Source organism: Gossypium hirsutum, chromosome D08 (assembly GCF_007990345.1).
Source record: "Gossypium hirsutum isolate 1008001.06 chromosome D08, Gossypium_hirsutum_v2.1, whole genome shotgun sequence".
Lineage (NCBI taxonomy): Eukaryota > Viridiplantae > Streptophyta > Magnoliopsida > Malvales > Malvaceae > Gossypium > Gossypium hirsutum.
In genome coordinates this window covers 59,496,972-59,516,918 of record NC_053444.1, presented here as the reverse complement: position 1 = coordinate 59,516,918, position 19,947 = coordinate 59,496,972, and the positions used below count along the sequence as shown (strand labels likewise).

The window sequence follows — 19,947 nt, the reverse complement described above, 5'->3', positions numbered from 1 at the left end:
CATCTAAGGTCACTTAACAGTTAGTAAATTTACACTTTGGTCACTTAATTTTAAAAAGTTCTAAGTTGATTATTGAACTATTCGAAACTTATAAGTTGGTCACTGGCCCGTTAACTTGGCAACGGACGTTAGATGTGGCCATTAACTCACAGTTCATCTTAAGGTAAAGTATGCCTAAGGTCACTTGGCTATAAATAGTTTTACACTTTGGTCCCTCAAATTCAAAAAGGTTACAAGTTGGTCACTGAACTATTCGAAAGTTTTGGGGACCTCTTTCACAATTTTATTCTAGTAATCTTATCATCATTCAACATCCTCCTCCGGCAAAGAAGCATACCAAACCAAAGATTTTTTTCCTTATATTTCAACTTTATGGTTTAGTTTTCTTTGAAATAACATGAAACTCCACAAATTTAAACCCGAAGCCCTAATTGAAAAGCTCTTCGCCCACCATTGTCAAATGACCACTTGACTTTGATATGATCCTTTTCTCAATGAGGCTTTCTCCTTGACCTTTTGGGTTGAGTCTCCGTCACTTGGAACACTTCGACAACCTTTTAATTGAATAAAGTATGTTTAGCATTTTTTTAATATATATTTTGATTCTCTTTTCTTTGATTTTACTCTATCATTCTGCTCCTATAAGTCCTATTTGGGGCTTGTTGAAACATGAGACATTCTTTCTTTTTTATTTACCTTTTTCGATATTTGTGTTTGCTTTTGATTGTGGTAGTGGTGATATTTGGTTAATAGTTAAAGGTAAGGGTGTGTGAATAGCTTGATTGTGGATTTTCTTGTATTATGATTTTGGTTAAAACAGAAATGATGAGTGGGTTAAGAATGAAGGGATATTGAGTTGGATGTGTTAGAAGTGAAGCAAGGGCTTAACAATGGCTTTGTTAGGGTTTAAAGCGTGAGTTATTGTTGATACAATTTAGATTACTGGGATAGGGAGTAGTGGTGCAAAGATTGAGTAAACAAGGTGTAAATTTATACATTTAGTGATAGTTCAATGACCAATTTATAATTTTTTAAAATTGAGTGATGAAAATATAATAGTTGAATCAAAAGTGAATAGTTTTTAGTTGTTTTTGATAAATAGCAAAAGATTTTTTATAGTACAAGAGTGTATATTTAAGACTTAGATTTTTAAAATCTTCTGTAAAATATATTATATGTACATACACCAACCACGTTTGCATCGATCAGCATGTAATCCAAATTGCTAGCTTGTCCAATTTCTTAAGGCAGCTTTCATTTGACACTATAAACAACTGGCTTATCATCTATCGCTGCTCAAAGTAAAAACACACCCATGGAATCAAAGCCATTCTTTCGTTTCCTCTTTTTCTTCATCGCCATAGCTTTCCTCTTCGCCTGGACTCACCTCCATTACGCGCCATCCCCTGGCGTCACCACCCTCCTCGACTGTGCCAGCAACTCTCCCTGGTGCACCTCCTCCAAGAACCGGCTTCAGTCCAAACAACCCACACTCACAAAAACCCCACGTGCCTCCACCTCCCAGCGTCGCCACCACGAGTCAGCTGTCCCTCGCCACCCACTCGACCCCCTCACCGTCCAAGAGTTCAACAAGGTCCGCAAAATCCTTTCTTCCCACGCGCTCTTCAAGTCCTCCAATAACTACGCGCTCCATTCCGTCGTCCTAGAAGAACCCAACAAAGAACTTGTCCTTAAATGGAAAAAAGGCCAACCACTCTTCCCAAGAATAGCCTCCGTCATCGCACGTGCCAACGGCGTCTCGCACGTGCTGACTGTCAACTTAGAAACCGACGAAGTCACCGTTCTAAACACGGCTCCTCCGACCGGTTACCCGACGATGACGATGGAAGACATGACCTCGGCTACGTGGGCTCCACTTTCGAACGCCAAGTTCAACCGTACGATCATCGAACGAGGCGTTAATCTTAAAGACGTGGCATGCCTGCCGATATCCTTAGGTTGGTTCGGGAAAAAGGAGGAGAACAGGAGGTTAATTAAGGTACAGTGCTACTCCATGGAAGACACTGCAAACTTTTACATGAGACCAATCGAGGGCTTAACTGTTTTACTCGATATGGACACAAAAGAAGTGGTGGAGGTATCGGATACGGGTCGGTCCATCCCCATACCCAAAGCCACCAACACTGATTATCGTTTCTCGGAGCAGAAGCTCCAGCAGGATCTCAACTCTATAAACCCCATATCCATTGAACAGCCAAAGGGTCCAAGTTTTGTTATAGAAGATGAACATTTGGTGAAATGGGCAAACTGGGAATTCCATTTGAAACCCGATACGAGAGCAGGTGTGATGGTTTCTCGGGCTAAGGTCCGGGACCTTGAGAGTGGGGTGTTGAGGGATGTGATGTACAAAGGCTTTACTTCAGAATTGTTTGTTCCATACATGGACCCCACTGATGCATGGTATTTTAAGACTTACATGGATGCGGGCGAATACGGGTTCGGGTTGCAAGCTATGCCACTTGACCCGCTTAATGATTGTCCAAGAAATGCATATTATATGGATGGGGTGTTCGCCGCCGGTGATGGTGTACCCTATGTCCGATCAAACATGGTCTGCGTGTTTGAGAGGTACACAGGTGATATAGGGTGGCGGCATGCAGAGAGTCCAATTACGGGTATGGAGGTAAGAAATAAAGAATCTTTGGCCTTAAATTTAAAAAGACATGCGTATAATCAACTTCACCTATATTTGTTTTTGGTTATTTGGCAGATTAAGGAAGTAAGGCCAAAGGTGACATTAGTGGTTCGAATGGCTGCATCAGTGGCTAACTATGATTATATTGTTGATTGGGAGTTCCAAACAGATGGACTTATCAGGATTAAGGTTAATGAAACCTCCTTTTTTCTTCTATTATACGTCAGATATCTCGTTAAGTATATATCATCTTTGTCTGAAAAAATCATGGATATTTTCAATCAACGGTGGCTTTTAAATGTGGTCTGTTGATATGTTGACAATTGTGTGATATGATCGTTCATTGATAGGTGTGTTTATGATCCGTACTTCGTAGGTCATTCTAATTTCCAAGTTATTGAGCGCAGGTTGGACTTAGCGGCATTTTGATGGTGAAAGGGACTGCATATGAGAACATGAATCAAGTGGAAGGGCAAGAAAATCTGTTCGGTACCCTTCTGTCTGAAAACGTCATTGGCGTCATCCATGACCATTACATCACATTCTACTTGGATATGGACATAGACGGCTCTGATAACTCCTTTGTTAACGTAAATATCAAAAAGCAAGAAACTTCTCCAGGAGAGTCACCAAGGAAAAGCTATCTAAAAGCTGTTAGAAATGTGGCTAAAACAGAGAAAGATGCTCAAATTCAACTTAAACTCTATGACCCATCGGAGTTCCATGTTATCAATCCAACTAAAAAGACAAGGGTTGGGAACCCTGTCGGGTACAAGGTTGTTCCTGGTGGCACAGCAGCTAGTTTGCTGGATCATGAGGATCCACCACAGAAAAGAGGTGCATTCACAAATAACCAAATATGGGTCACTCCATATAACAGAAGTGAGCAATGGGCTGGTGGATTATTTGTTTACCAGAGCCACGGTGAAGACACACTTGATGTTTGGTCTGAAAGGTAAAAGATTGTTGGTTTTGAATCTTTTGATTAAAATTTTTATTCTCCAATACCATAATTTTTTTTTGGGTTTGCAGGGATCGACCAATCGAGAACAAGGACATTGTGGTTTGGTATACATTAGGGTTCCATCACATACCATGCCAGGAGGATTTTCCTATAATGCCAACAGTGTCATCAAGCTTTGATTTGAAGCCAGTTAATTTCTTCGAGAGCAACCCGATTCTTAGGGCCCCACCCTATTTTGAAAAGGATTTACCAGTTTGCAGGCCTGCTTATTCAGCATGAAAATAGTCCTATCTTTATCTTGGGTAATGGGCAGTTAGAATTTACAGTTGTAGCGGCCAACAACCTCTTGACCTATGACAAGACTATTATGTTAAGTTTGGGTTTGATTCCAAGCAACTCATTCCTCACCCCCAGTAAAGATGGATGTAGCCGTGTAGGAATTAAAGAAGAAACCCTGGTTTATATATGTTCAGAGGTCTAAATGAAAAGAGAACCTTGTTTTAATTACTTTGCAGAAACGTCACTACATCGTTGTGGCTTTCAACTTTTAAAGGTAATGCCCAATGTGATGGCTGTTTAATACAGCATACGAAAGTAATGAAATCGGAAAGAATAGTCGATGCTTATCTGTGTCATGCTTCCGTTAATAACATGATGTCGAATTGAAATTGTTGTAGAATTTTAAAGAGGTATCCAATCATAAAAGCCAAAATGGAGATTGGTCACAATTATTGTTTCAAGGGGCTTGCTCATCATGTGGTGCAGGTATAGGGCCTATGCAACAGCCCTAGGTCCCATAACGTATGGCATGGGCCAACATAAACACATGCTGAAATCTGCCTCCTGCCCCAAAAATTTCCAGATTCAGTTTTGCTAAAATTAACTTCATATATAAATGCACTGTTGATGGCATTTAACTTATTACAATCCAAGTTTATATATCAATCTCTTTTGGCTTTGATTTTAGTTGAGAACTTCTAATTTAAGTCAATAACAATGGTGGTGCTGAGCATGATCAAGAAGAAGGAGATGAAGAGTTTAAAAACGATGTCCAATGAATACAAGAAGATATGGGAAAGATAAGGGAAGATCAAACGCCAATGCGAGGAACTTAGATCGGAAATTAAGTGATTGTGAAGCAATTGACGTTCAATTGGATTCGGCTTGGTATTATGTATAATATGTGTACAAGGCCAAATCCGCCAGGGGCCCAAATGCAAATAATAAATCAATATAAAAAATATGACAGCAGTCCATGGCCCAATGGCCCAACACCTAAAACAGCTAGCAGAAACCCTAGAAACTTCAGCCGTTACTCCCCCACACATGCGCCTTCGGCCTTTTCCACGTCACCACACGAACGGCCTCTTCCGTACGACGGTTTCACTTGCAACAAACATGCAGCAAAGGAGCAAGCAGCAAATAACGGAAAAAAATAATAAAAAGTTTCTGTAATTTTTGATTTTTTGTATTATTCGGCTATATAAAGCCATTTGAAAATCTGTAAAAGGGACGGATACGAAATCAATACAAAAAAAAAGAAATCGAATATCAGTTTTTTTTAAGGTGATTCTCAGAGTTTTATTTTTATTTTCTTTCTTCGATTTGTTATTCATTTTTTTATGCGAAAATAATAAAAGAAAAGGAGAAGGTTCTTACCTTCGAAAGCGCACTAACGGAGCTCCGCTTACTCCGACAGTTTGGACGACTGGGTTCCAGGCTTTGCGGCGGTGGAGGGCGAGAGAAAACCTAGTTTTTTTCCTGTTAGCTTAAGGAGAATAAGGTTCCGATTTTAGGTTTTTTAGTGGCTTTTATGAAGAGTGTAAAACGGCACCGTTTAGGGCCTGTTTCAGTGGCCTTAAAACGGTGCCGTATTGGCCGTTTAGCCTCAGCAACCCGCGCGGTGACCCGATCCGGGGAAGGATCCGCGCGTTTTGTAGCATTTGGGAAAATTGTGCAAACAACCCTTTCGATTTTGCAGGTTTTTTAAATCTCTCCTCTTCATTTTTTTTAATTTTGCCCCGCATTTTTTATGTTGTTTCACTTCAACCCAGGTTGCAACGCAGCGTTTTGGGGGCGAGGAAATATTTCCAATCTGGCCCCCATGTAATCCGCATATTGCGTTTTAATCCTTCATTTTGTTTTTAATTTTGTTTGTTTCCTGTTAATTCGATTCTAATTGCGATTTAATCCTTTTTGTTATTTAAAAAAATTAGTTTATTAATTAATAATAATAATATTATTATTAGTATTATTATTATATTTTTTTATATTGATATATCTAACCGTTTTATATATACATGATTTTATTCTATTGTGTACTATTATTTAAAGTTTTTTTATATGCTATTATCATTTAAGTTTATAATATATATATTTAAATCCAATATAACATTTCTTTTAATGATTTTTATTTTATAATATGTTTTTTTAAATTCATTTTTATATGTTTCTATGTTTTAAAGATTTATATGAAAATGTTTTTATAATATACTATTTTATATATACATATATAATTTATATTAAATTATTTCTTATTCTATTTGTACATTATTGATACTCTAAAAGTTTTTATATGTTATTTATTCAAATAAATATATGTATATTATTTTGTGTACTACCTATTTTGGTTTTCTTTTTTATATTACATTTATTTTAAAATTCATTTAGAAATTATCATTTCACATAGTATTTATTTTTTATCTTTATTTTGATTTATTTCAAACTCATATATATATTGTTTGTTTTGAAATGTTATACATATAATTTATTTGTTTATATTAATGATTTTAAACTTCCTTTTTGTATATATTTTTTATTTTCTTTAAAACTAGTTATACTTTATTTGTGTAAATTTGTTTAGCATTTCTTTCAAAATTGACTTTAAATTTATTAGTCTTTAATGTTAGTATTTGCATAACATGGGATATAAGATTGTTGCTCTTATGTATATGGTATTGTTTATTCGTATTTATTGATTCTTTGTCGCTCATTAGTGTACATTTTAGTTTACGAATTATTATTCTGCGTCGTCTATTATTGTTCCATTGCATTTTATTCGTTTAAAAGGTTGTGTTTAATCAAAATATTGAAATCATTTTATTCAAAGGTTTTCAAAATAATGTAATACCCAGTATCCAAAATTTTCGAGAAGATTGTGCCCTAACTTACTTGGCTTCAATTTTCTTCATTGAATTTAAGTAACCGAGTATCCCTTTTTCAATTTAAGCGTAAAAATTTCAAATCAAAGCTTATCTAGGGAATTCGAAAAATTGTGTCCTAACTCATTGGATATGACATTTCAATATCTCGAGACGAGGTTTTTTAAAAAAAAAATAAAGGCAAACTATATGTTATCTTTGGAACTTCGAGAAATCGTGCCCTAACTTACGGCGTTTCGATATTCTCATCAAACTAAAACGGCTAAAACATTTTAGTTTTCAAATACACAAAATTTCAATAAAGATTTTTAAAGGATAGCTTATGCTCAGGAATTCAAGCGTTGCATCCTAACTTACGGGATAGACATATTATTGCCTCGGGATGAGAAGGCCTTTTTACATTCGTTCAAATTTATCTAAGTATTGTTTTAAAATATGGTATTAATAAAAAGGGATCATTTTTAATCTTTTTGAGTTTTCGACATTCGACTATAAGACACTAATAATCAATTAGGTACCAATTTTAGGCGTTACGAGGGTGCTAACCCTTCCTCGTACGTAACTAACTCCCGAACCCATTTTTCTTAAAATTCTTAAACCAAAACCATTTTCAAGGTGATCCGGTCACACCTCAATAAAAGATCGGTGGCGACTCCAATTTTCATTTTTAATAAGTCGACACTATTTTTGTTTTCAAAAAGTGGTTTTGACAATATGTTAGAATTAAATTGCCCAAACCCTTATTTAAATAAAATACAGCTGTAAAATAAAATAAAAGTAAAATCCTTATAGAACTACACTTCTTTTATTTTATTTTAGAATAAGGTTTTTTAAACCTTAGTAAACTCCATCTATTTGATATTGATTAGAATGAGGTGTTTCAAATTTACTCAACTCCTATTAGAATATGGTTTTACAAGCCTATAAATAGATATAGTCTACTCCTCTTGTAATTATTTGAATTCGACATAGTAAATTTTCTTTTCCTTTGCCTGTGGTTTTTTCCCGAAAGGGTTTCTATGTAAAAATTTGTGTGTTCTTTATTCTTATTTCTCTTTTCTTTGCGATATATTGTCATTATCAACATTCTATTTTTACAAATTGGTATTAGAGCTTCTGGGTTGTTCATCTTAATCACGATAATAGCGTCTTTGAAGTATGAAATTCCACTGTTGGATCGCAACACCAGATTCGCGTTGCGGTAGATAAAGATGCAGGCAGTTCTTGCACAGATGGACTTAGAGGAAGCCCTGCTAGGGGTAGATAAATTGCCTTCGACATTGACGGAGGAAGAGAAGAAGCGCAAGGATCGAAAGGCATTAACACAGTTAAATCTGTATTTGTCTAATGAAATTTTGCAAGATGTGATGAAGGAGAAGACCGTCTCTGCATTATGGAAGAGGCTGGAACAAATATGTATGTTGAAAACTCTAACCAGCAAGTTGCATATAAAACGTCTTTATGCTCATCGTTTGGAGGAAGGTGCATCTGTGCACGAACACTTATAGTGTTTAAAGAAATTCTCTCAAACTTGGAGGCCATGGAGGTTCAATATGATAAGAAAGATCTAGGGTTGATTCTACATTGTTCGTTGCCCCCGTCTTATTCAACCTTTAGAGACACAATTTTATATAGCCACGAGTCTCTCATAGTTGATGAGGTTTATGATTCTTTGACCTCATATGATAAGATGAAGTATCTTGTGGTTAAAATTGACTCTCAAAGAGAGGGTATCATTGTTCGTGAGAGACAAGATTGGAATGCTGATAATGATCGTGGAAGGACACAGGAACAAAATCCTCGCGGTAAATTTAAGGGTAGATCGAAGTATTCAAACAGAGGTAAAACTTGTAACTTCTGCTAGAAGAAAAGGCATATTAAATCTGAGTGAAATAAACTACAGAATAAGATCAAAAGGGAGGCTGCGAAACAAAAGGAAAAATAACTAGAAAATTTTGGTGAAGCTGATGTTGTAGAAGACTACAACGATGGTGAACTTCTAGTCTCTTCTGTCAATAATTCTAAAGTGAGCGAGGAGTAGATCCTTGATTTGGGTTGCACCTTCCACATAAGTCCCAATCGGGATTGGTTTACAACTTACAAAACAATGTCTGAAGGTGTTATTTTGATGGGAAATAATGCTTCGTGTAAAATTGTAGGTGTTGGAATGATTAAAGTTAAGATGTTTGACGGAGTTGTTAGAACACTTAGGGACGTGCGACATGTTCTAGAATTGAAGAGAAATTTAATTTCATTGAGTACTCTTGATTCAAAAGGGTACAAATACACAGCTGAAAGTGGGGTTTTGAAGATTTCCGAAGGTTCTCTCGTTGTGATGAAAGGGCAGAGAAAGACTGCCAAGTTATATGTTTTGTAGGGTTCTACTGTTACTGGTGATGCAGCTATCGCTTCCTCTTCCTTGTTAGATGATGATATTACTAAACTTTGACATATGAGCCTAGGGCATATGAGTGAGAATGACATGTCAGAATTGAGCAAAAGATGACTTCTTGATGGATAAGGAATTTGTAAACTGAAGTTCTGTAAGCAATGTATTTTTGGGAAGCAAAAAAAAGTTCGATTCGCCAAAGGAATCCATAACACGAAGGGAACGTTGGAGTATATTCATTCTGATCTGTGGGGGCCATCCAGAGTGCTTTCGAGAGGTGGAGCCAATTACATGCTAACTTTTATTGATGATTTTTCTAGAAAATTTTAGGCGTTCTTTTTGAAGCAGAAAAGTGATGTGTTTTTCACATTTAAGTCTTGAAAAACTATGGTTGAAAAACAAACGAGAAAACAAATAAAGTACCTCCACATAGATAATGGCTTAGAGTTCTATTCTGATGAGTTTAATAAACTGTGCAAGTCAGAAAGGATCGTGAGACACTTGGCAGTTCGTCGTACTCCACAGCAAAATGGCGTTGTAGAAAAAATAAACAGAATGATCATAGAGAAGGTTCGATGTATGTTGTCAATTGCCAACTTACCAAAGTCATTTTGGGCCGAAACAGCCTCTACTGTATGTGTTTTGATCAACCAATCTCCATCCGTTGCCATTAAGAAAAAAAACTCCACAAGAGGTATAGTTTGGTAATCCTGCTGACTATTCTGATTTAAAGATATTTGGGTGTCATGCGTATGCTTATGTTGATAATGGAAAATTAGAACCGAGATCCATTAAATGTATTTTTCTTGGTTATAAAGCTGGTGTAAAAGGGTATAAGTTATGGTGTCCTGAAAATAGAAAAGTTGTGATTAGCAGAGATGTTGTTTTTGATGATACTACTATGCTACCTAACTAGTCTCTTAAAGGTTTTCTAATAAAGAAAATTAAAAGCATGTGGAACATTAGATTAATCTAGAAACTACAATAGAGTTGACTCCTTAAGCCAGTACAAAAATTCAGAATAGAGTTGCTTCTTCACCACAATACTCTATCGCCAAAAACAAAACTAGAAGAGAAATTAAACCTCCAAAGAAGTATGCCAAAGCTGATCTAGTTGCTTATGCTTTAAATGTGGCTGAAGATATAGATGCAAACTAAGAGCCATCTAATTATTCTGAGGCGGTTAGCTGTGAAGACTCAGAAAAGTAGATGTTTACTATGCAATAGGAGATGGAATCACTCCACAAAAACAAAACATGGGATCTTGTGAAACTTTCTAAAGGTAAAAAGGTTGTTCGTTGTAAATGGGTGTTTATAAAGAAAGAGGGGACTCTAGGAGTTGAAGAACCCAGATATAAAGCAAGGCTTGTTGCAAAGGGTTATAGTCAAATTCCAAGAGTGGACTTCACAGATGTGTTCTCCCTAGTTGTGAAGCATAGTTTGATTTGATCTTTGCTTGGTATTGTGGCCATGCATGATTTGGAGCTTGAGCAGTTAGATGTAAAAATTGTATTTTTGTATGGAGAACTTGAGAAGGATATTTACATGAAAAAACCAGAGGGTTTTACAGTCTCTGAAAAAGAGGACTATGTTTGCTTGCTGAAAAAGTCCCTTTATAGTTTGAAACAGTCATCAAGACAATGGTACAAGAGGTTTGATTCCTTTCTGACTTCTCATGATTTCAGAAGAAGTAACTTTAACAGTTGTCTTTACTTTAAGAAAAAAAGTGATGGTTTTTTGTGTATCTACTCCTTTATATTGATGACATGTTGATAGCAGTAAAAGATAAATGAGAGATAAGAAAGGTCAAAACCCAACTAAGTGAAGAATTTGAGATGAAAGATTTGAGACTAGCAAAGAAGATACTTGGTATGGAGATTCTCAGGGATAAATAAGCAAGTAAATTGTACCTAAGTTAGAAGGGGTACATTGAGAAAGTTCTTTGCAAGTTCAATATGCAGAGTGCTAAGCCTGTTAGTACTCCTTTAGCAGCCCATTTCAAACTTTCATCGGCTTTGTCTCCATAATCAGATAATGAGATTGAGTATGTGTCACATGTTCTATACTCTAGTGCAGTGGGATCTCTCATGTATGCTATGATTTTTTCACGTCTAGATTTATCATATGCAATCAGTGTAGTTAGCAGATACATGGAGAATCCAAGTAAAGAACATTGTAAAGTAGTTCAGTGGATTTTAAAATATTTACGAGGTACTACTGATGTTTGCTTACAGTTTAGAAGAACTAGAGATAGAGTCATTAGGTATGTTGATACTGATTTTGTTGGATACCTTGATAGAAAAAGATCTCTTACAGGTTATGTCTTTACAATCGGAGGTTGTGCAATCAGTTGGAAAGCCACTTTACAAACTACAGTCGCTTTATCTACCACTGAAGCTGAGGACATGGTGATTACTGAGGCTTGTAAAGAAGATATTTGGTTGAAGGGACTCTTTAGTGAACTCAATGAAGACCTTCAAATCAATACATTATTTTGTGATAGTCAGAATGCCATCTTCCTTACAAAAGATAAAATGTTTCATGAGAAAACAAAACACATTGATGTTCGGTATCATTTTGTTCATGATATTATTGCTCGTGGTGATATTGTTGTGAACAAAATTATTACTCATGAAAATCCTGCAGATATGATGACTAGGTCACTTCCTATAGCCAAGTTTGAGCATTTCTTAGACTTGATTGGTGTTCATTATTGAAGTTAAACCTTTAAGGGATTTTATGGAAAAGGTGGAGAACTTGTTCGTTGAGAGTTCGCGATGAAGAACTTGTTCATTTAGAATTCGTATCAAGGTGGAAATTGTTAGAATTAAGTGACCCGAATCCTTATTTAAATAAAATACAATGATAAAACAAAATAAAAGTAAAATCCTTATAGAATTACACTTCTTTTATTTTATTTTAGAATAAGGTTTTTTAAACCTTATTAAACTCCATCTAGTTGATATTGATTAGAATAAGGTGTTTCAATCTTACTCAAATCTTATTAGAATATGGTTTTACAAGCCTATAAATAGACATAGTCTACTTCTCTTGTAATTATTCGAATTCGACATAGTGAATTTTCTTCTCCTCTGCCCGTAGTTTTTTCCCGAAAGGGTTTCCACGTAAAAATCTATGTGTTCTTTATTTTTATTTCTCTTTTCTTTGTGATATATTTTTATTACCGAAATTTTTTTTTACATAGCATGTTACAAGCAGGATAGTTCCTTCGATAAAGTTGCCGCCCTCGGTCACTTCCTCAATTTAGTTTTTGATAAAAAAAGTTATAGTTTTTTTATTGCCTTGATAGAATGAAAATAATTTAATAATCAATAGTCTTTAATAAAATATAATATTTAACTGAGATATTAACTGAAATAAGTATTCCATTAAAAGATTTTGAAAATGTCTGCTGGTTAGCACACATTGCTTTGTCTGCCGTTTTGGCATGCATAGTCTTTTCGTATTATAATCTTGATTTGTATTGTTGTTTCTTTCATTTAGTAAATAAATTTTCTCCATTTGTAGTTTTTTTAGATCCTTTCATTTTTACTACTTTTTGAGAATGGAAAAGGGTATGAAAGATCTACAAATAGAGGACAATGAAGAGGAAGCTTGGAGTATACATGAAGATGGGGATCCTGTCAGTCATAAGTATGAATTTTGTCTTATGGGCTATTTTTTAACAGCAAGTGTGATTAATTTCTAGGCAATGAGGAATACTATGACCAATATTTGGCATCCTTTGGGAGGCGTTATGATATCAAATCTGGGAGAGAAATGGTTTCTCTTCAAGTTTTACCATGAGTTGGATATTGGGAAGGTTGAAAATGGCGCCCATTGGTCTTTTAACACTCATCTTCTTGTTTTCCATTATTTAAAGAAAAATGAAGAACTTTTGCCAGTACCTTTGATTTATTCTTTTTTTCTGGTTGCAAATTCATGATCTTCCTTTAGGTTTATTTTCGAAAAATATGGCCAGACATTTCGTGGTTTATTTTTTGGTTACAAATTCATGATCTTCCTTCATGATTTATTCAGTTATCTTCAAATTCATTTACGTGTTTTTCGTTTTGCATGCATGGATGTTAGAATGGTGTGTGAGGAAGGAAACTTCCTGATTCTGGATTAAGTGTTATTGATTCTTGCATGCATGTTTAGATTTGATAGATTAGTGATTTGATATGTTTAATTATCTTTATTTGAACTCAAGAAGCTACTGAAGGTCTAAGTGATAAAGGCAAATGACCTGCTTTGTAGATTTTGCTAGAGTTTTTGGTGAGTTCCTTCTTACTTTCATGTTTTGTGGTTTCTTTATTTTATAGTTTATGTAAGGTAAATACTCTTTCTCTATAAAGGATAAAAAGTGTATGTATGGATAATGGTTGTTCAAAGTCATCAGTTTGAGTTCAGTATGTTTGTGATATGAAGTATGAGTTATTCTTCATGTTTAAGCCACTACCATATGCTTTTGATATGTATGATATGACATGATTTGATATGTGGTGATGGAATGAGGAGATATGTTTGTGTAGCCTCTGGTAGGGCAGATATATTGCAAATCGGATTGGAAGGTCACGATAAAACATGCTATTTTGAATGAAAATGATATGAGGAGTTAAGGGGGAGAATGTATATGAATGAGACTGTATAATATGTATCTGACTCTAAAAATCTGGGTACGTGGCTAGCATGAAGATGGATTGTATGAGTTGTGTTAAGTTGGCGTACAGTATACGCCCAAGTGATAAGTAAGTTGGCGTACTGGGTCTGTCTGAGTTATGTATACGCCATTGGGCGTACTATGTGAAAATGTGTAAACCCCCATTTGAAAGGTTCAGTTGTACTATCAGTAATATTATTTATGATTTCTTTATAACTCACTAAGTTTATATGAACTTACTCTATTACCTTTTCCTTCTTAGGCTTGCTAACTGAAGGAAGACTTTGTTAGAAGGACTACGCTAGAGTGCAGCTAATATTGTGAGACAACTGTTTTCTTCTGTATCATGCATGACTCGTGGGGGTGACATGTAAATGTATTTTTGGAAATGATGAGTACAAAAAACTTCTGTTTTGTTAAAACTTTGTTTTAAGAGATCTTTATGAAGTATCATGATTTGAATTTAAAGTATTATATTATGTTTAATGAAGTTATTATACTTATACGTCATATGACTTATACGTTATTTTTAATCTATTAATGGTTTCATTCAAACTCTAGTAAAACACCAATTGTCATAAGTTTGTTATCCATAACTCTAAGTTTTATAAAGCTTTTACCAGAATATGTTGAAGATTAGTTTAATTTTTAAGTAGTGACACATCATACTCGGATCCTATTAAAGGGCCGGGTTTGGCGTGTTGCATATTTAATCTATCTAAAATAATTGTCCATTCGTTTTGGAAGTTTATAAGTATAATATAGATAATTATTTTATGGATCATTCCCACTATATCATTCATCGTCTATTTCTAATTATTTAATGATATTTCAACAATTTTTTCTATGTCATTAACACACAATTTTGGTATCTTTTACCCTAAACCTCAAACCTTGAACCCTAAACATTAAACCCCAGACTTCAAATCCCAAAATCAAACCCCAAACCTCAAACCCAAACTTGAACCCAAAATTTTGAATCTTATTCAGGGTTTAAGGTTCATGTAACACCCCTAACCCATCTCCGTCACCGGATTAGGGTTATAGAGTCTTATCATACAATCAGAAACATTTAAACATCATATCATTCAACATATTAATAAAATCATAAATCATTCATTCATATGCATACTGTCCCTAAATCGGGCCCTTGAGGCCCTAAAATAGCTTAGGAGCAATTTGGGACTAATTTGAAACAAAATGGAAAGTTTAGGAAAAAGTCACAAAATTTGAAAACAGGGGTCACACGACTGTGAGGCCAGACCGTATGACATGGCTCTAGGCTATGTAAGTTTTGAAATAGGGACATACGGCTGTGTCCCAGCCCGTGTCCTCACCCGTGTAACTCACTAAGTAGGGTCACATGGCCATTTCACACACTTGTGTGTCATGCCGTGTAACTCTCTGAGTTGCCCCACACACTCGTGTGCCAGGCCACATGTTAGGCTGTGTAACTCACTGACTTGAACCCTATGAAATCCTCAAATGACACACGACCATGTCGCCAGGTCGTGTGTGTAACAGCCCGATTTTGGGCCTAGTCGGAACAGTAGTTTCGGGATCACAAATATGACAAGGAAAAAATTATTTTTCTTATAATTTTATGGTCTACGATTTCACGGAATGATTTTGTGAAAATTTCGTTCGAAAATTTCGACGTTTGGGCACTCAATTTAGTCAAAAGGACTAAATTGTAAAAAGTGCAAAAGTTGAGTTCTACATGTTAGAGGTGTTCAATTGTTATGAAACTTTAAATTGGAGGTCCTTATATGGTAATTAGACCATTGGTTAAGTTGGTAGACAAAAATGGGCATGAGATAAGTGAAATAGGAAAATTTTAAGTTAGGGGCAATTTGGTAATCTAGTAATTAAAATGAATTAAAAGGGAAAAAGATGGCAAATTGTGCTCATCTTCTTCATTTGGAAGAAATCAGCAAGGGGGGAAGCCATTGTTAGGGTTTTCAAGCTTCTAAGCTCCATAGTAAGTGATTCTAAGCCCCGTTTTTAATGTTCTTTACGTTTTTGGAGTCCCGGTAACTTGATTTTGCTTATTCTAGCAATAATTTAATCTAGGGTTTATATTTGGAAAAATACCCATATGTGAAATGTGTTTATTTTGATGTTTTATGGTAGAATATGAATCTAGAAATTATGTTAAGCAACTTTTGCTAAGCGATTTTGAGTAAAAACGAGTAAAACGACATAGTCGATAAAAATGCTAAATGTTCATAAGTAAGTGTTAGAGTGGGAATTTGATGTTGCCATAGAAGGGAAAAATGTTCAGCATGTCATAATACATAAGAATAAGGGATGAAGTTTAATTTACGAGCTTTGGGGAAAAAGTGTAAATATGCAAAAGTTTAGGGGCAAAATTGTAATTTTGCCAAAGTTTGAGTCAAGGACTGTTTTGATAAATGTGAGTACTAAATAAGTCAAATGTGTTATTATAGATCAAGAAAGAAGTGGAATCGACATTGACCGGAGAAAAGAAAAGATTCAAGACTAAATTGCTAAATTTTTATATTGTTGCATCAAAGTAAGTTATGTGTAAATAATAGTAATATACTTTTATAAATTGTGAATTTTATTTGATATGTGAATCAATATTGAATGTGGACGGAAAATTGTTCATGAATTATTCAAGTGATAAAGTGTTGAAAATAAAGTGTTAAGTGTAAATTCCCGGTTGAACTTAGGAATTGAAGTGGATACAAGTGACATGTCACTAGAGATCAGTGTTACAGTGTTACAGTGAGTCCCGGGTGCTGGGTGATCTAGCATGTGTTGCAGACACCTGACAGCTTGTGTGAGCAGGCCCGTGGACATTTCCAGTGTTATTGATTAGTGGTAGCTTCGGCTACATTTCAGTGGTAGCTTCGGCTACATTTCAATGGTAGCTTCGGCTACATATCAGTGTGGCACTTATGTGCTAATTCTCTACGTATCCGTGTATATTCCGAGTGTTCAACGGGAAATTGACTAAGTGAAAATACATGAGATCATGTAACGATTAAGTGTAATTGAATAATGAATATATGTGTGGAATTGAATTGAATATTGACTTGAAAATAGAAAAGTGAATTTTGAATTGAATAGTGATTAAAAGTGAAAAAGTGAAATTATGAAAAAGTAGAATTAGCAACAAAATAGTTTTGGACAGTAACAATAGTGTGACTTTGAAAAATCAGAAAAAATGGTGGAAATTGAATTAGAGAGTGAATAAGATATTAAATGAAATATTAAGGAGTCTATTTTTACATAAAAGAAACATAGAAAGCAAAAGAGTTATACATTTTGAGATATTTTAATTTTAGTGAGGCAAGGTCGGATTGACTTCGGAATCCCCTGTTTTGACTTTGAAAAATAATTAAAAAATTGTAAAAAAATTATTATTAGTTATAATTTATATGATTAGAATCCTTAATGAGTCTATTTTCAAATGGAACAAACGTAAATATCATCCGAGTTCTGTACAATGAGATAATTCATTTTTAGTGAAGAGAGTTCAGATATGTTGAGCAGTGAAAAAGTGGTGACTTTAAAGAATAAACTGTACTAATTGGCCAAGTCAAAAATTATGAAAATTTTATGGTAAGAATACATGTGAGTATAGTTTTAAGGAAAATTAACGGATCTTAATTTGGAGCTCTGTAGCTTCGGATAAAAATGATTTAGTGACTCTGACTCAAATAGATAGCTTTGAATTTAAATATAAGTGAATAGTGAAATTATGTATCATGCTATTTAAGCATGTTTTATACATAAAGGATGTGGAATGGAGAGGAGGAGGAGGACAATAAAATGTATGAAAGAATTGTGTATAATGGTCATATGCCCGATTATAATCGGTAAATGTTAAATTGAATGGTAAATACGTATTGGTACTGAAGGAACTATTGCGGTATTGAAAAGCAATTGATCAAATGTTTAAGAAATTTAGTCATGACATATATATGTGTGTGTGTGAGTGTGTGTGTGTGTGTGTGTGTGTGTGTGATAATAATGATATATGAGTGATTATATCATTGAGTTGCATTGATTAATTCAGTCTATGTGATAGAAATGTCAAGAACATTTGTCTTTGATATGTGATGATCATGGTTTAAGCTCATATGGGAAAATAAAGTTTCATAGTATGAGAGTGTGGTATTGAAACATATATATATTGGATTGAAAAATTGATTTGAATTGTGAACATGAAAGATTGTGAATTGAATAAAATGTAAATGGAGCTTTGAATTACATGAGTAAGTATTGGGTCTCGTAGGCCCTATTTGTTATGAATATAATATTTTGAGGATATGTTGTAAAGAATTATAAAAGCATGTTAAAAATTTGAAGAGTTTAAATTTGAATGAAATTTGTAACTCTGTTTAATACGTTTACATGTGTAAGTGTTTTAGTAATGCCTCATACCCTATTCCGGAGTTGAATACGGGTAAGGGGTGTTACAGTGTGCCTCACATGGTTGTATCACATGCTCGTATCCCAAGTCGGTGTACCCAAAATGTACCTAAAATCAAACCATTTCAAAACCATTTCATGCATAACTTTTCAAACCACTTAAACACACAATCAATGGGTTCAAACACCATTCAAACTTGCATAAACATATCATTTCAAGCATCCTAAGTCACCTAACCAATATGTCATTCAAAGGCACCACAATTTGCATCCAAATATCATTTACCTAAAGATGTTAACATTGCTTCATTCCATGCATAGAGACCTAATTCCGTTATGTGCCTAAAACACATCATGAATGACCACTTCTAAGCCATGCACATCAATTACCTAAAAGTGATCAATTACCTAAAAGTGATCAAAGGGATTTAACTTAACAAGTATTACAAGTCCAACATCCATACATAACTTCAAGCATAAACATTCCATATTACCATTTACACAATTACTAGACACCATTACAAGGTAACCTACACATGTTCATATTGCCATTTCCATACATAATAAAACTAGTTCCTAAAACATGTCGCAAGTAATCATTTTCAAATCATCATCAACATGCTAAGAGAACCTTATAAACAAACACTTTTAAGTAACCAAAACAACATAACTTGGTAAGGCATCAAAGTGTACCAAACCAGCATAGCTTTCCAAAGCTTATACATGCTATAACTCCACTAACACATACACCAAAATACCATCACAAATCACCCTATACATTCCATTATTAACCTTTACCATAATACTAAAAAACTATCGAATTGACTACTGGATAGTGTGATAGGTCTCCGACGAGCTTCCAGCCGATCGAGCTTCCAGCCGGTCGAGCTTTCGATAATATATAAAATATAAGAAGAAAAATACGTAAGCAACAAGTGCTTAATAAGCTCATATAAACTTAAACATAACTTACCACTTCATTAATATAGTTCATAGATTAAGTATAAAGCATTACCTAAGTTTAGTACAAGCCTATTGAAACACCATCAAACTTACAAATTAGTAAGTGCATCAACATCTCATATAAGTTCATTTATAACATAAGTTGATTTCATAAGATACATCACATATTCATCAACCTTTTCATAAGATTATAAATCATTCCATTTACTTACTTACCATTTCATTCCAAAACCTTAGTATAAGCCTAAATAACATCATCAATTCAAAAGTTAGTGCATTTGTCCATGATATAAATGCATTCATCCATAAAATAAGTAGACTTATATATGTAATCACATCATTTAGTTCATAAATCCCTTTTTTTTATAATTTCAAGATTCATTTTATTTGAATACTTACCATTTCATTTCCTTTTTATACCCGTTGAACAATCTAGAATTACATTGGATACTCAAAAAAGCTCACACATAGTGTGTCTTTACATATAATCGTAACATTTCCTTTACATCGTTGCTCATACGAGCTGTGAAATGGGTCTGCTCACACGAGCGGTGGGTCCGAATGTAAGTTACACGATGCTGCTCACACAAGCTGTAGGTCAGAATTCGCAACAAATGTAGGACCTCAGCCATCGGTAGGACATTCAAGACCAGTGAAACATGAAATCCCTAATGACATGTCATTTGTATCCTACGAATTCTTAAGGTTCAACCGGGACTCAATATCCATCAATTCATCATAGCATTG

General features: G+C 34.7%; 1 protein-coding gene across 1 annotated transcript; it reads left to right on the top strand.

The window, feature by feature from the left end:
• Positions 1-1,143: 1,143 nt before the first annotated feature.
• On the top strand, positions 1,144-4,246 carry LOC107931297 (primary amine oxidase). The gene is made up of 4 exons (XM_016863152.2): positions 1,144-2,644; positions 2,732-2,845; positions 3,064-3,611; positions 3,689-4,246. Exons 1-4 carry the CDS (start codon positions 1,316-1,318, stop codon positions 3,897-3,899), a joined length of 2,202 nt encoding a protein of 733 aa, XP_016718641.1. The 5' UTR covers positions 1,144-1,315; the 3' UTR covers positions 3,900-4,246.
• Positions 4,247-19,947: the final 15,701 nt, after the last annotated feature.

Coding starts and splice junctions, on each gene's coding strand:
- LOC107931297 (XM_016863152.2), top strand. CDS start 1,316: ATGGAATCAAAGCCATTCTTTCGTTTCCTCTTTTTCTTCATCGCCATA. Junction 2,846..3,063: donor ATGGACTTATCAGGATTAAG/GTTAATGAAACC, acceptor TATTGAGCGCAG/GTTGGACTTAGCGGCATTTT. Junction 3,612..3,688: donor CTTGATGTTTGGTCTGAAAG/GTAAAAGATTGT, acceptor TTGGGTTTGCAG/GGATCGACCAATCGAGAACA.